Here is a 14,891-nt window from a genome sequence, read left to right as displayed (position 1 = left end):
GTGAAATTTGAATGAAATGCATTCTGGGAAACCTCCCCCCACAAGTCCACACGAGTCACCTCCTTGAGAAATGGCTAGAAAGTTTCTCTTCATGTAGATGGCAAATTACTGAAAATTTAGTTACAATTTGTAAAGAGAAATATTGACCAGATGAGGTGTCAATGAAGAAGCTTTTAATTTCATGTTGTAAATTTAAGCTTCTTGTACAAGTGACCATACTTGTTATCAAATTTATCTACTGTTCTTTGAATATTTGAATATTAGCCAGTAAACAAAGTGTGAGTAATGATATCTGTTTTGCTCCAGTTCTGTGTGGAACATGGCTGGCCCTTTAAGATTGATTGATTCGATTAGGATGTTGAAGGATAGTTGTATGACATGCTAAAACTAGCTAATTCTGGTGGTGTTCTACTTAGACTGCGAATCAGAGTATGGGTCATGTCTCCCCATGTCTCAAAAGTAAACCCATGTCTCAAAAGTAAACTCATGTCTCAAAAGGCAGACAGTAATCTATGCACTGTAGTATCTCCTCTGGCAACTATAGCAAAAAAACTACAAGGGATATATTAGCATGTTCATAGACACAATCCAAAATCAATAAATAAGCAAAAAGGCGCTTATATCAGGTGTGTGTGAGTGTGTGTGTGTGTGTGTGTGTGAGTGAGTGTGTGTGTGAGTGTGTGTGAGAGAGAGAGAGACAGTTGAGAGGGTTGTGATGTCTACCCAGCCACTGCGTGCACATGTTGGAGAAACAATTAAAGTGACTTGCTCAGTTCGTTTGGCCAGGGAGGAAACTATCAAGTATGTCTGTATGTAACCATGCAATAAGAGTGACATCCTCATCAAGTCTGATCAGCCATTGATCGGGAGATACACACTGGACGACTCAGGAACAAAACAGTTCAATAAACTGAAGAAGTCAAACTTAAAGACATAAGAAGTACATTACGTATATTAAAACAGATTTATTTATTGATTGATTAATTGACTGATTGATTTATTGTATAGCCCCTTTCTCCCTTTACCCAATTTCATGATCTTGCCAAATGCCAGATTCTGGGGACCCTCTACTGATTTCCACTTTGACAAAAGTAAAGAATAACGACCTAATCCTTTCCCTACTCTAAACAAACATACTTTAACACTTTTAGTTTTACCAGTAACAGCATCCGTCACCCACACACACACACACACGTAGTCATGGCTAAATTCAGCAAAGATGGTAAGAGATTGAAGCCAGACATGCTATTCCCCAGAAATAGAGTTGTACCATGAGGGACAGGATGCATGACCATATAAGGTGATCTGTGAGGCAGTAACACAGGCATTTGGTCTCGCAGAGCAAAAGAGAGACACAAAACTGGTCAGAACACCCCCCCCCCCAAAGAATAAGATACGTAATGTAAATTAATGCTACAGTTCATGAAAGTAGGCACGACAGGACAGGATATCAGTATTCTGTTTGTCCCTGTGTACTCCTGTCCCTGCCCCCCACCTGATTCATATTATTACCTGGCTTGTTTTCCCCAATAGTCTGTCTCTGCTGTTACTTGTTCTGTGCATTTAGGTCCTGTGTTTGTACCTGTTCCTTGTCAGATTGTGACCTTTTGTTCCTTCTGCCTGTTTGTGTGAGTTTTGTCTTCTGTAAGTTTGACTGTGTTTACCTGGACCTGTTTTTGCCTAACGATTTGGATTTGTTTGCTCTCTGGATTTGTGGCTTTGACCTTGAACTGGACACTGTTTTGAGATTGCCTCTTGATTTTTTTGAATAAACCTTATTCTACCCAGTGGGTCTGTGATTGGGTCGTGGTCAAAACCTCACAGATATGGAGAAGCTGGCTGAGGAAATGAATGTCAGGGGGCTGTGCCTGCAGTCCCTGCTCTGAAGCAGGCCTCGCTAGAGGAAACAGTAGAGGGTGTTGTGTTGTGTCCTTGAAATAAACCTGCTTCTGGACGGCTTAATTAGCCACTCCCCCTTGAGGTTCATGGTTTTGAGATGTGGTTTACAATGCTGGGGCTTTACAGGACTTTGCCAGTAAAGACACAGCCTGTCATAGTTTGACCTATCAGTTTGACCTATCATAGTTTCACAGTCTGAAAGCACCTCTGTGGGATGAACATTCGTCATATGTTGAAATAAACAGCAACTGATAAAACAGATACAGCCACACTTAGGAATGTACAGAGTTTAAGTCAGTATAAGGTTTAGGAGTCGTTATATGTACTGAGAAGCTATGTCCTCTCTTGGAGACTATGAAACACATTATACATATTTTATTGTTATATTTATATTTATATTTCTTTGAGTCAGTAGATTAAACAAACTCCATTTAAAATGTGCTTATACTTTCCTTCTTTCACTAATATTTCTCTCTCTCTCTCTCTCTCTTTTATTCTAACAGGAAACACTGACTTGCAAAAGGCATGGAAGGTATACATGAGAGTAACTGATGATTATCACAGATTTCAGACCAGTGACCAATGTTCTGTCATGACACTAACTTTTTTGACTTTGATGCAATGTTTATAGTTTCCTCTTTTGAAATAACTTGGCAGGATGAATACAGTTATATTGAACAGATTTATAATGTAGTGACACACTTGGATGTAGGAATTTTATATTATGTTGAAATGCAGGAAAGTTCCAGCAATGATCATGGTGTGCAATTCCATATTTTAAGCTTTGTTTTTCCTCATACACGAATCAGCAAACTAGAGTCTCATTCTGCCAGTTGCAGTGTCCATTTGCCTTAAGCAGCAATGGAGGCAAAAAAAGATCCGAGAGAAATTTAAAAATGGAAGGGGCAGAAAAGGTTACGTGTGCGAGTGATTTAGTGAAATACTTAGCCGTGACAAGTCAAATGCTGGGTATGTCATATGCAACAGCTGCGAAACGTAGACTGCTTTGATCTACGAATACAGACTGATGCCGGCAAATAAGGCACGGAGCCCACTATTCACCATACGCTTTATTTATCGACCAAATACATGGAACATGGAAATACTACGTACATGTGCATACTGCAGACAATTTGCAGTGCTTTCCCAGTTTATTCTGTGTACTCACATGGATGTCTTAAAGTACTCATGTAATATACTACATTCTCTGCCGTTTCCCCTTCATTGGTAATTGCAGTTCAATTGAAATGATAATAAAGTCCCACTTGCAGGAAATACTATAAAAACAATGACAGTGTAGAAAGGTTTCATTACAAATTTCAGATTCAATATTCATGTTTCAGAGGGCAGCAATTCATATTATCTGTTAATTGTTCATAATTTTCCCTCCTTTTTTTACAGAGGATAACAGCACAACTGGATGAGATGTTAAATACACTGGAGAGAAAATTTGATAAATCCAGTGAATCAGTAAATCTGGCATCATGGGCAAGCACATTTTTGAACAATTCTGAGACACTGGTCTCTTCACTGGTGAAACCAACAGACACAGAAAAGCTCCTCAACTTTACCTCCAACACCACTGGTACATAATGTCTTTACCCTGACATCATACACACAGTCCTCTCTATCAGATATGTTTACCTATGCATGGATGGGCACCTCCATGTCAAATACATTCAAAACAGATCAGTGTTCACTTCTGACAGGAGTGCTACTGTAGTCCAGGTGTGCTCAGTTCCTGTCTCTGAGGGTCAAAGTCCAACCGCTCTCGTCTTGGATTGTCTGAGAACTACATCCACAAAAACGAGAAGCACTTTGGTCCTCCAGCTCTGGATTTATATACCCCTGTTTTAGACCAGTCTACCTAAAGGGTGCAAGACAACAAAAGCCTAACTGTGTATCTGTAGCTTAATACTTCCTGTTCAGTTAGGAACACAAGCAATGGACTCAAATGTCTGCAGATGTGTTTTAACAGGAACAATGATACACTTCATGGAGAGAAGAACATTACATGTGCATATATGTGTATATGTGCATACCCTTCTTGTCTTCTGATTGATGTGATGTGGAATTGTCTGTTTTAATTCATGTTGTGTGTCTGTCAGAAGTGAAAGTCTACACTGTCGGACCAAACGCCACTGTAAGGAATGTCCTTCGGCTCAGTAATACTGCCGCTCTCATGGATATCGACATCATCAGTATTGCAGAGAACAACAAGGGTAAGTTTAAAATCTGAACAGTCCATGTTATGCAGAAATTACGATGGTTGGATGTGTGTTTGTAAAGTTTAAGTAAATGTTAAGGACTCAACATTAAACACACTGAGTAAAAGAAGGTACTGTGGTGATAATTTTTTGGTAGTTTGGATTTAAAACGTTGTTTATCTGAAACTCAGGACATGCATCTGCGGCCTTCATGACGTACAACAACATGTCAGAAATACTGAAGCCCACCTTCTTCCACTCAAAGAAAGACACAGTCAACACTATGATGTCCACAGTAGTCTCAGCCTTCCTGCCCGAAACCAACAACAAAACGCTTATAAATCCAGTTAACTTCACCCTAAAGCACATCAGAGTAAGCATTTTAACTTCTTAAATGGATATATGGAAGGAAACAGATGGATCGTTACATGATAACAGCATTATGTATGATAAATGAGAAATTATTATGCATCAGCAATAATAACACATGCCACAATAAGCATACTTACAAATCATTAAAAAAAAACATGTTCTATACATGTGAATGTACATTTAGACATGTGAGAGGGAGGCACCTGTGTAGTAAGGCAGAAACACACAAGCATTCATTTCACTTTATTGGATTTTACACTTTTACAAGTTTACACATGTTCCACCTCCACTGACCAGGACATGGATCCTGCAGGAACCCTTCACTGTGTCTACTGGGACAACACTGAATGGAGCACAAATGGCTGTGTGAGAATCAGTGAGAAATATTCCAACCATACAATCTGTTCTTGCAAGCAATTGTCTACCTTTGCTCTCATCATGCAAACTGAAAAATTACCTGAGGTAAGGGAATGCAGGTACTTTATCATGCAGATAAAAGTAAAATATATTACAGAATGAGAAAGTAATGGCAATTAAATATACATGTTACTTCATGTCATCAGTAATGTGTGCAGTGAAGTTTTACCACACCATTTTGATGTGAGAAAGCGTCATGACGTAGTTGTGATGTCACGCTCTGTCCATTAGTGGCCGCTATTTTCCCCATCTCATTTTTACTTTCAGCATGATTTCATGAATTTCTCATTCATAAAAGTGACCAACCAGGTCATGTTTCCAAAGTCATATTATAGCTTGTGAGATATTTCACAAGGAATCATAGATCAACATTTTATGATGATTTTTAATGGTTTTCATTAGGGCTATACCCGACTCAGAATTTCGTCAATGGAATCGGATTTAGCGGTTCAACATGAAAATCCATTGGCATGAGTTTCAGTGATGATTTCGGCCACATTAACATGCTCAAAGGCAACAAAATCATGGGAACAAATTTTTGAGCATTTAAAAATCAATAAAAGATTTGAATTGCCGCCTATTTTAATTGCCGACATATAATGTCGGGCTACCATGTTAATTTGTTGGAATAATGAGACAGGCAGCACAAATGTATTCTGTTTAAATTCACGTCTTGTACCTATTTTTTTTTCATTTCCACTTTTAGCATTAAAAACAATGTGTAGCCAAAAATGAATAAACAAATGAAACAGTTTAAAATAAATTCACAGCATTTTTCAACATTCTTGCATACGGAATTAGCATTTAACACTGTTAGGACTGTCCTTCAAAAGTTCGTAATGCCGCTTTAGACTTCCTCTTAATGCTTTAGACTTCTTCTGTGACATGGTTATAGCCAGCCTAGTTTACCAACCACTCCACCTCAGGTTTCAGCTTGTCTCATCAGTTAACCACCAGCGCATGTTGTCACATGGATTTTTTTTTATTTAGCAAGCGTGCCAGCTAGCCCTGCTAGAATCTAAAAATATATCTATGATTCCCTTTATTTATAATTCCTCACTGAAATGTTATCCCTGTACAACAGTGGACGGGATTTATATAGAAATGTGTGTCAAAAAACACCCTCTGAGCAGCAGTTCTGGGGATAAAAGTAGCTCTTCAAACTTCAGAGTTTAAAGTTGAATGCCAGAAATAGTTCAATTTTGCACGAGGATGACAAGCACATGAATTATGGTGCAGAATCACACTGGAGTGCAGAGCGGTATCTTAGAATATGTAAAACTTGACGGACCCTGTCAGAGATAGGCTTTAGCAAAATATGACCCCACCTGGTTCTGTTTCCACTACCACTACCACCAACACCAACCAGCTGAGTAGAAAAAACATCATCCCAGTGAACCCTGGTTCTTTGTGCATCAAGCTGTGAACAGAGTCTGGATTTAGTGTGAGCGGTAACAAACCGTGGTCAAATCCTGTCTAGTAACAAAGTCTGGTTGTTGTGGTTTAATAATTAGGGGAATGATTTCATGAGATCTGTGAGGTCATTTTGAAACAGATACTGGTACACTTAAATGCCACAGCTTACCAGCTTAATAGAACAGGCCCAGTGCATGTTTCATATTCACAGTTTATCCTTTACCACTTGGATGTGTTGGATAGGCAGAGAGTTCACTTTTCTTTAGACCTTTTTCAGTGTGAATGTGGAGTCCATTACAGCAGCATGGACCATTATTCCATTGAAACCTTTCGAGCAACTGGTAGGATCAAAGGTCTGAAGAGTTGAGAAAAAGCTCATCTGACCCTGTTCAACCTGAACCACTTGTCATTTTTTCAGTGGAGTCATCGCTTGGAGCTGCTGAACACCATTGCTTTTGCAGTAGGGCTAACATTGCTGTCCTTGGCTGTTCTGACCTTCATCCTGTTTCGTAAGAACTCGAGAGTGAGCAGCGTACTTCGACTGAACCTCTGCATCTGTCTGCTGCCAGCACAACTCCTCTTCCTACTTACTCAACATTTTCTGGCTCACAGCAATTACAAGGTGTCGTTAATGGCATATCACCCATCATCAGTTCACTTACATTAATGAAATGATAACAGTGGTATACATGAAAAATAGGTTGATATTACATTACTTTATCAAAATCACAAGGATGCTGCTGATGTTTATAGGGATGATGAAGATGATGATGATGATAGTAATGGTGACAACTAACAAATTTCTTTCTCTAACATCTTGCCTTCTGCTCAGAGAGCATGTGCTGTGTTTGCTGGAATATTGCACTTCCTTTTTCTCTCTGCATTTATGTGGATGTTCCTTGAGGCCATAACACTCTTCATCTCAGTGATGCACCTATCAAAGATCAAATCCAGGCGGAGGGAGGTGCTTCACTGGAAATACCAACTTGTGATTGGTTATGTGCTCCCCACTCTTGTGGTCGGTGTATCTGTGTCTGTTCAGTGTGACGGTTATGACAGTGAGACGTGAGTACGGACAGAGGATCAAGTTCTATCCACCATCGATTAAACTTCTCAAGTGATTTTAAAGTTTGTCAGTGAGCAAGAATATGATAGTAATTGCACATTACTCAGGATGTAGAAAACAAAGTGTGATTGACAGGATGATGCATTCCATTTCGAAGTGCTGTGTTGGTCAGTATTAAACAATAACAAACCATTTGGTGTAATAGCTTACACTGTATGATTTGTGATGGACACTCTTCTCTTCTGTGTAGGTGCTGGATTAAGTTGGGGACGAATTTTCTCTGGAGTTTTTTGGGTCCTGTTTGCTTCATTCTTGTAGTGTGTATCCTTTAGTAATCCTATTCTGTGATGCTCAGATAGACTTGCCTCTTATACTGTGAATATACTAATACAGAAGGTGATGGGAGTTCCCTAGGTCCTGAACAGGTTTTAACTAATGTACTTAAACCAGTTGTAGAATCAGCAGTTGAAACTATAATTTGCTCTCACTTGTCCAGGTGAATTTGATCCTCTTCATCACCATCATCATCACTCTTCAGTGCACACTGATGCACCTGAGCGGTGATGTCTCACAGATCAAAACCAGCAGGTAACACAGAAAGACCCACAACACACGCCTTCACATAAACATCTGCATTTTTCTACCACTCCATTACTAATGTCATTAATGCACCTGCAAATAAATTGACACTCTTTAGGACTATGGTGTTCAAAGCACTGGCCCAGTTTTTTATACTGGGTTGCCCCTGGATACTGGGGTTCTCCACAAACATCAGTGAGGGGGCAGAGATCATCTTCCTTCTCCTCACTTCTCAGCAAGGCACCTTCATCTTCCTGGTCCACTGTGTCCTCAATGAAGAGGTAAAGCAGAATCAATTTCAAAAATCTTTGATTTTTTTCTAGCATGCTTATGTTTCCATATGTACTGTGACCTGCATCCGTGAACTCTGGTCATGATATCAACACCCCCCGCAGAACCACCCCCCACCCCTATCTTTTTACGTTTGTCTTCAGGTCAGAAAGCAGTACAAAAAGTTGTGGTACACCCTCTGCCCTCACCATGACATCGATGCATTGTCAAATGAGCAGATGACAGAGGTGAGTGACATTAGCTGACACTCAGTCAGATTCAAGTGTTATATTTCTGACATGAGTGAGATGTAGTGTGTCTTGGCTTAGGACATGACTGGGATTTGGAGTTAAAATAAAAGACTTAGGGAAGTCTTGAGTTTCTGAGGTTGCTTTTGCTCCACCAATTCACTGTACAGCATATAAACACATTAAGATATGTAATGAACTGTTGGAAACAATTATGCTGGTTGGATATCTCCAAAGGGTCCGTTTAGCACCTGTTATCAGTGTTAAGGTTACGATTAAAAATGAAAGTGGATATAAAATAATTGTTTTCCCCTGAGTCTGTGACCATTAATTTGAAGTGTGTGTGTGTGTGTGTGTGTGTGTGTGTGTGTGTGTGTGTGTGTGTGTGTGTTCTGCAGAACATGAGGACTGTCCAGAGTACCATTTACAGCATTGATGCTGTAAGTGTCGACTTGAATAAAAAGGATTAGCAGGGAGAGGGGAGCAGAGGAGAGGAGAGGAGTCTACAAGCAGTTTAGTCCTTGGCTTTGTCTTTTAGCCCCTAATACATTGTTTTCCATATATTTAGAGAACAATCCATGAACAACCCAGAGAACAATCCATGAACAACTCGGAGTAGCCTGACAGTTCGGTACAAATTAGAGCTGTTTTGCTCAGCCCAGATCTTAACAAACAATTTTTTTTTTTATTGTTTGAGTGTCCATTATATGTATGTGTTCTTAAGAGCATGAGGACACAGTGCAGGGTTCGTATGGTCATGAAAAGCCTGGAAAAGTCATGGAATTAGAAAATAGCAATTTCCAGGCCTGGAGAAGTTTTGGAAAAATAAATAAACCCAGAAAGCTTTGGAAAAGTCCTGTGAATTTGCTGCACAGATACCTGTTTAATAGAGCATATGTCGTTCAGTAGGGCTGTGTCGAATGCCACTTTTTGCCAATCGAATTTTAGGCAACCTTTTTCGAACGAAGCTTCAAAAGTCTCTGACTTGATCGTTTTGGCCTGTTTCGGAATACTCTACTTTCTACTCAGTAATATGAAAAAAGAGATGATTAATATGAGGGAACTGCAAGTCACATTTTTTATTTTTAAAAGTTTGACACTCTTTACTAGACATTATTTACATCACTTGATCCTGAATTTGCTGTCTTTGCGGTGTCCACGGTTGGCATTCCTTCCATAGCTGAGGAGGCCTAAGGCTAAGCTAAACTTAGGCGTAACTAATGATATTGTACACCTTCATTTACTAAGAGAGCCATTTTACGAATTCAGAAATTAACATTTCAGATGGTTTCCCAGATTTGTTGCTGAGCGATGGTACACGAGTTTTATCTTGCATATCTGGCACTTTGCTATTTTTTTAAAAATCATTTTCAGTAAGCTTAAAATGCTTTCCAACCAGGGATTTTTTGGACATTTTTTGTCCAGGACTGAGAATCACGAAAGAACGTTATTCCTATTTTATGCGCGAATTTAGGACGCCTTCATAGAGAGCAACACGAGGCTTTCGTTACTGAAATTCAAAAAGTACAATGTGTTTACTGGCAAAATTGTTCGTTAAATGATAATAAAAGTTGGCCACTTTGACATCTAAATTTCTTGTCTTGCAGTAGCAATAACCTTAAAACTCCAACCGAGCACACCTAATCATAGAATGCTTAGTTTCACAATCGAATGCCAATTCAGTGAACCAAGCCTCGAATTTTTCAGCACCACCCTATGGTTCAGTTAAGATGGACTGACAAAAATCTATATTGGTTAAATGGTACTTTAATATTCTGGCAGATCAGTCACGTCATGTTACTTTATGTTGTTCTCTGCGTGGAGCAACATCAGACTCCGACGTGAGTTGCAGCTTGTACTTTAACAAAATGTAAATTTGCGCAATGCCAGGAAAATGGCGATTTAATCATGTCTGGCTTCAAACCGCATAGCTTGTCATTAATTTTAGTTAAAATATACTGTGATAAATTTGGACATGGATTTTTATTCTTATTTTTCATGTATACACAGACATTTCAGAGAATGTAAGGTCATGAAATTTTACCTCATGGAAATGTATTGGTAAAAATGTGTATGAATCCTGACAGTAGTATTTACAGCACTGATGCTGTCTGTAGTGTTGACTCAGATAAAATGGATTGGTAGGGAGGAGAGGAATCAGTGTATAGTTCAGTCCCCAAGTCTCTCTTTACATATTAAATACTAATGAAACATAAAGAGGACATGACGAAATAAAGGCATGGAAGAACAGGGGGTTAAGAAACCATTAATATAAAAAAAAAAGTGATTTACAACATCTAGTTAAAAGCACTGTTAAATGTATTAATGAATGTGTTAAAATGAGTTCATTTTAAAAATGTGAAGTGCACCCATAGCTTTGAGATCTACGAGGGAATTCTACAGTTCTACAATTCTACAATTATATTAAGCTTAGATTTGTTAACATTAAATGACTGAATGACTGAATGTCTGTTTTTTTGCCTGAGTTCTCTTTCTCCATCTGCCTGTATCTGAATTTGTTCCCTGAGCTCTGTATCCTTCAGATTGTTTTTAATAAAGGGTGATTTGTACATACATCCAGCCTCCTTCATGATAGTCTGCTTGCACTGTCAGATTTGGTTGTGTCTTTCCTTGCTTTGGTCAGAGTGTGAACTTTCCTAGTTTGTGAACAATCTGTCTTAAAAACAAAAGGAAGTGAGTGAGTGATGCGGTGGAATGGTTTGTAGGAGAACAGAATCAAAAGAACAGGTAGAGAAAGTATTTTTGACACCTCTGGGTAAGCTGGGAGTACAACTATGTGTATTGATCACATCATTATTACTGTACTTTTGGCTGTGACTTATCATTAGTCATATCATTTAGGCAGAAGAAATGATAGAATAGACAGAAAACACAAACGCCCAGAAAGCAAACAGGACTGATTTACACTGCATCAGTTCCTCCAGCAAAATATTATGGAAAATGAAAAAACAGAGGGCTGAACTTATACCCACCATTATTATTATTATTATTATTATTATTATTATTATTATTCATAAAAACAACAACAACAACAATACAAATGATTTAGTCACTGCTGACCCTATGAACAGCACTAAATGAAGTGTCCAAAACATGCCACTTATAGTCAAATTTCAAAATAAAAATCATCACAAAGCCAAAACACCAGTGAGGCCAGTGGTATCACAGTCGTGCACATAAATCACAAGCTAAGAATCAAATGCATGTGGTGATTAAATCAGTAATAGTTACAGTCCAGGGAAGCCCTGTCTCTTCTCAGTATCTGTGATGTCATGGACTGAGGGAAGTTCTGAATGGATGTGCAGGTGAGTGAGGAAGTTTATGTGCAAACTTAACAGAAAATGGCCAACAGAGGGGGAAAGAGAGAACCAGGCTGTGACAACTCCCTATCAAAACAGATTTTACCATGACAACACAAGAGCTTGTTATATGTAATGGCTACGACTACTGTGGTGACACACTTGGTCATGCTTCTGTTATCTGCAAGTCCTTGTTTTAATATGGCCACCTATAATAAACATATAATTACAGTTAACTAACGGTTTGTTATTAGTGACAGCTTTACTCTGAAGAACTTAATGAGTCTCACATCAGCATAATTTATCATTTAAATGATCAGGTCTCAAATAAACAAACAAAAACACAACTCAAATGGAAAGAAATAGAATGTGAATCCTCATTTAAATACAGCCATTACTCTTTTGCATAGAGGAGCAATAGAAAAGTCAAGCAAAAATGCTACTTGTTCAATCCACTTATCCTGAGTGTGTTCTAAGTGTAGTCCTCTCAGCCACTAGGTGGCACCACATCCCTTTATCCTCTTCATTGTCTCATAAAAGGGCATAAGGTTTACTGAATCAGTGCAAGTTTATTCAAATAAAAAGTATTCCAGTGATAAATATGTGTGCTATCCATATGCCTTAAAGGCCTCTGTATCACTAATCTAATCTACTTTCTGTCAGAAGGTTGTTGCTATGGGGCCTCTCCCCTTTTCAGACCATTAGTAAAATGAGTGCTCAATAAGATTATCTCAGGTTTGCATGAATTCACTGTATGACTGAATAAAATAAGTTCTACCTCATCAGAAACAGTAAGATACCAATACAATGTTTTGTTTTGTTTGCTTTTGTTTTTCAGTGCCCGTATACTCAGAGTAAGTAGTAAATCTCTTAATAGAAAAGCCCTATGGCTTCATTCTCCTAACAAAACGAAGCCATAGAGCTCTTCTATTAGGGGGCTTATTACCTGCTCTGGGTTAACTAACTCTGAGTTTTTGCTAAATCCGCTTTCTGGAATACACCCCTGGATAGAGGGTGCTGTCCGAGGTGCTGAATCCTAACTTTTTTTCTCTCTGGAGTTGTCTTGCTTTTACCAGTAAGGGGATACCTTCACCTCAGGACTGAATGTCTCAATCTCCATGACAGCAATTACGTTGTCTACCACAAGGCCTACTGCAGTTTTATAAAACATGACCACAAGAGGGAGCCTTTATTTAACCTTAATTGGTCTGTTTTCATATTGATGATGACGGTGATGATGATAATTTGCTCCTACAGCTACTTCTGATATTATTGTAGTTTTATTAGCTTAGTCCAGTAATTGTATTCCAGATGAGTACCAGAGTGCTCAATAATAATTATGTATGTTCTGTATATTTATGGATTTACCAATTCGCATTATTAAGTGGCAAGCCCTTATCTAGCCCAAAGAGCTAAAAAAAAAAAAAAATAGTAAATAATCTCTGAATCAGCTAGGGTTTCCTAGGTCTGCACGCTTTGGAGTGGGTTTGGAGAAGCGCCTCAGGTTGGAAACAGGAGCAGGGAACCGTTTGCCTGGTTGAGAGCCTCGTACACACCTCTTCCTCCGGCTGGAACTTGCCATTGAGCCATAAGAACACAGTCTGTCGCTCCTGTTGCATGCTGCAACAAGGGAAACCCACGCTGGCTAAGAGAATATTCACTATTTCTCTAGCTCTCTGGGCCATCTCTTCACTGATTCCCCGTCAAATTTGGCTTTTCTACTTGAAAGATCCTAATATCAAGAAAACCTTAATGAAGTTCAATTTATTGATTAGATGCTTCTTGGGTGTATTAATAGAGTCTGTAATTTATAACAGAGAAAAGAAAAGAAAAGAAAAGAGTAATCTTTTTAAACCAGCTGTGATTTTGATCATGAATATAAGAATGAAAGAGTTAGAGCAGTAAAGGAAAGTAGCAGTAACATGCTAACTGGGATGAGTCTTCTCTATTTTAAGGTGGATAAACAAGTAGTTTTCTCAGTCCACTCACACTGTCTCTGCTCAACTGCACTTTACACATTCCTGCCACTAGAGGTCCTGTCTGTACAAGGAGATGGCATTCAAAGTGTCAAAAAAGTGTTGGTCCAAAAAAACCATCACTGAGCATTTTTCATACTGACTTCTGAACAATGGCCAGAGCTGTAGGACCTCAGTTATTCTTAAAACATAACACTTGTGTGTAATAATGTCAGTAATGTAATAATTGCCTTAATTCTGTGTGTTATAATGTCAGTCTGGCATTGCCTTAATTCTGTGTGCTATAACGTCAGTCTGGCCTTGCCTTAATTCTGTTTGTTATGTCAGTCTAGCTTTGCCTTAATTCTGTGTTTTATAATGTCAGTCTGGCCTTGCCTTAATTCTGTATGTTATAATGTCAGTCTGGCCTTGCCTCAATTCTGTGTGTTATAATGTCAGTCTGGCCTTGCCTTAATTCTGTGTGTAATAATGTCAGTCTGGCCTTGCCTTAATTCTGTGTATAATGATATCAGTACACTGGTGTGTAACACAGTCATTCTGGCCTTAATTCTGTGACTGATCTGCAGTATGTTCTGCACTTTGATGCTGTTCCATTCAAACTAATGGGGCATATAATTTAAGGGATGTCCTATTTTGAAAGACGCTGCTGTGTGAGGAAAATGAGCTGTCTCTAAAATGAGACAGACCAGAGTATTTTATGTATTTATTTATTTTGGATTATGTTTTAATTATGTAGATACTTTCACAACCCAGACTACCGTTAGTTCCCTATGATTTAGTTTTTGAAGGAGTATCTCTTCAGTTTGGATTGAAGTTGCTGTCCAAGGTTCTTCATCCTCCAATATAATCCAGTCGATTCCTTCTTTGACCACTTGGGGGACATATTCACCGCTGGGATCACTGGAAACACATCTTCCTCTCTCAGAGCAGCAATAATATGCTCTACCACTAGGGGCAGTGCTGGGATTACAATAATGGTTGAGATTGGAGTGACTTTTGGAGTCAGTATACCAGGGGTGTCAAACTCCGGTCCTGGAGGGCCAGGGTCCTGCTGATTTTTGTTTTCACCTCTTAGTTACCTGTTGATTTTCACCTTGAAAACAGGTGTGGACACTCTTCAG

The 14,891-nt window shown here is 38.8% G+C and overlaps 1 protein-coding gene across 1 annotated transcript; it reads left to right on the top strand.

The window, feature by feature from the left end:
- The first annotated feature begins 1,200 nt into the window (after window positions 1-1,200).
- Window positions 1,201-9,668, top strand: LOC115815892 (adhesion G protein-coupled receptor E1-like). Its single transcript, XM_030778861.1, has 10 exons — window positions 1,201-1,222; window positions 4,008-4,121; window positions 4,298-4,479; window positions 6,730-6,834; window positions 7,144-7,376; window positions 7,628-7,694; window positions 7,874-7,965; window positions 8,075-8,237; window positions 8,391-8,474; window positions 9,585-9,668. The coding sequence occupies exons 1-10, from the start codon at window positions 1,201-1,203 to the stop codon at window positions 9,666-9,668; spliced, it is 1,146 nt and encodes a 381-aa protein (XP_030634721.1).
- The last annotated feature ends 5,223 nt before the right edge of the window (window positions 9,669-14,891 follow it).

This window comes from Chanos chanos, chromosome 7, assembly GCF_902362185.1.
Source record: "Chanos chanos chromosome 7, fChaCha1.1, whole genome shotgun sequence".
Classification (NCBI taxonomy): domain Eukaryota; kingdom Metazoa; phylum Chordata; class Actinopteri; order Gonorynchiformes; family Chanidae; genus Chanos; species Chanos chanos.
Note: the sequence above shows the minus strand (reverse complement) of the source record. Positions and strands in the feature narration are given on the sequence as shown.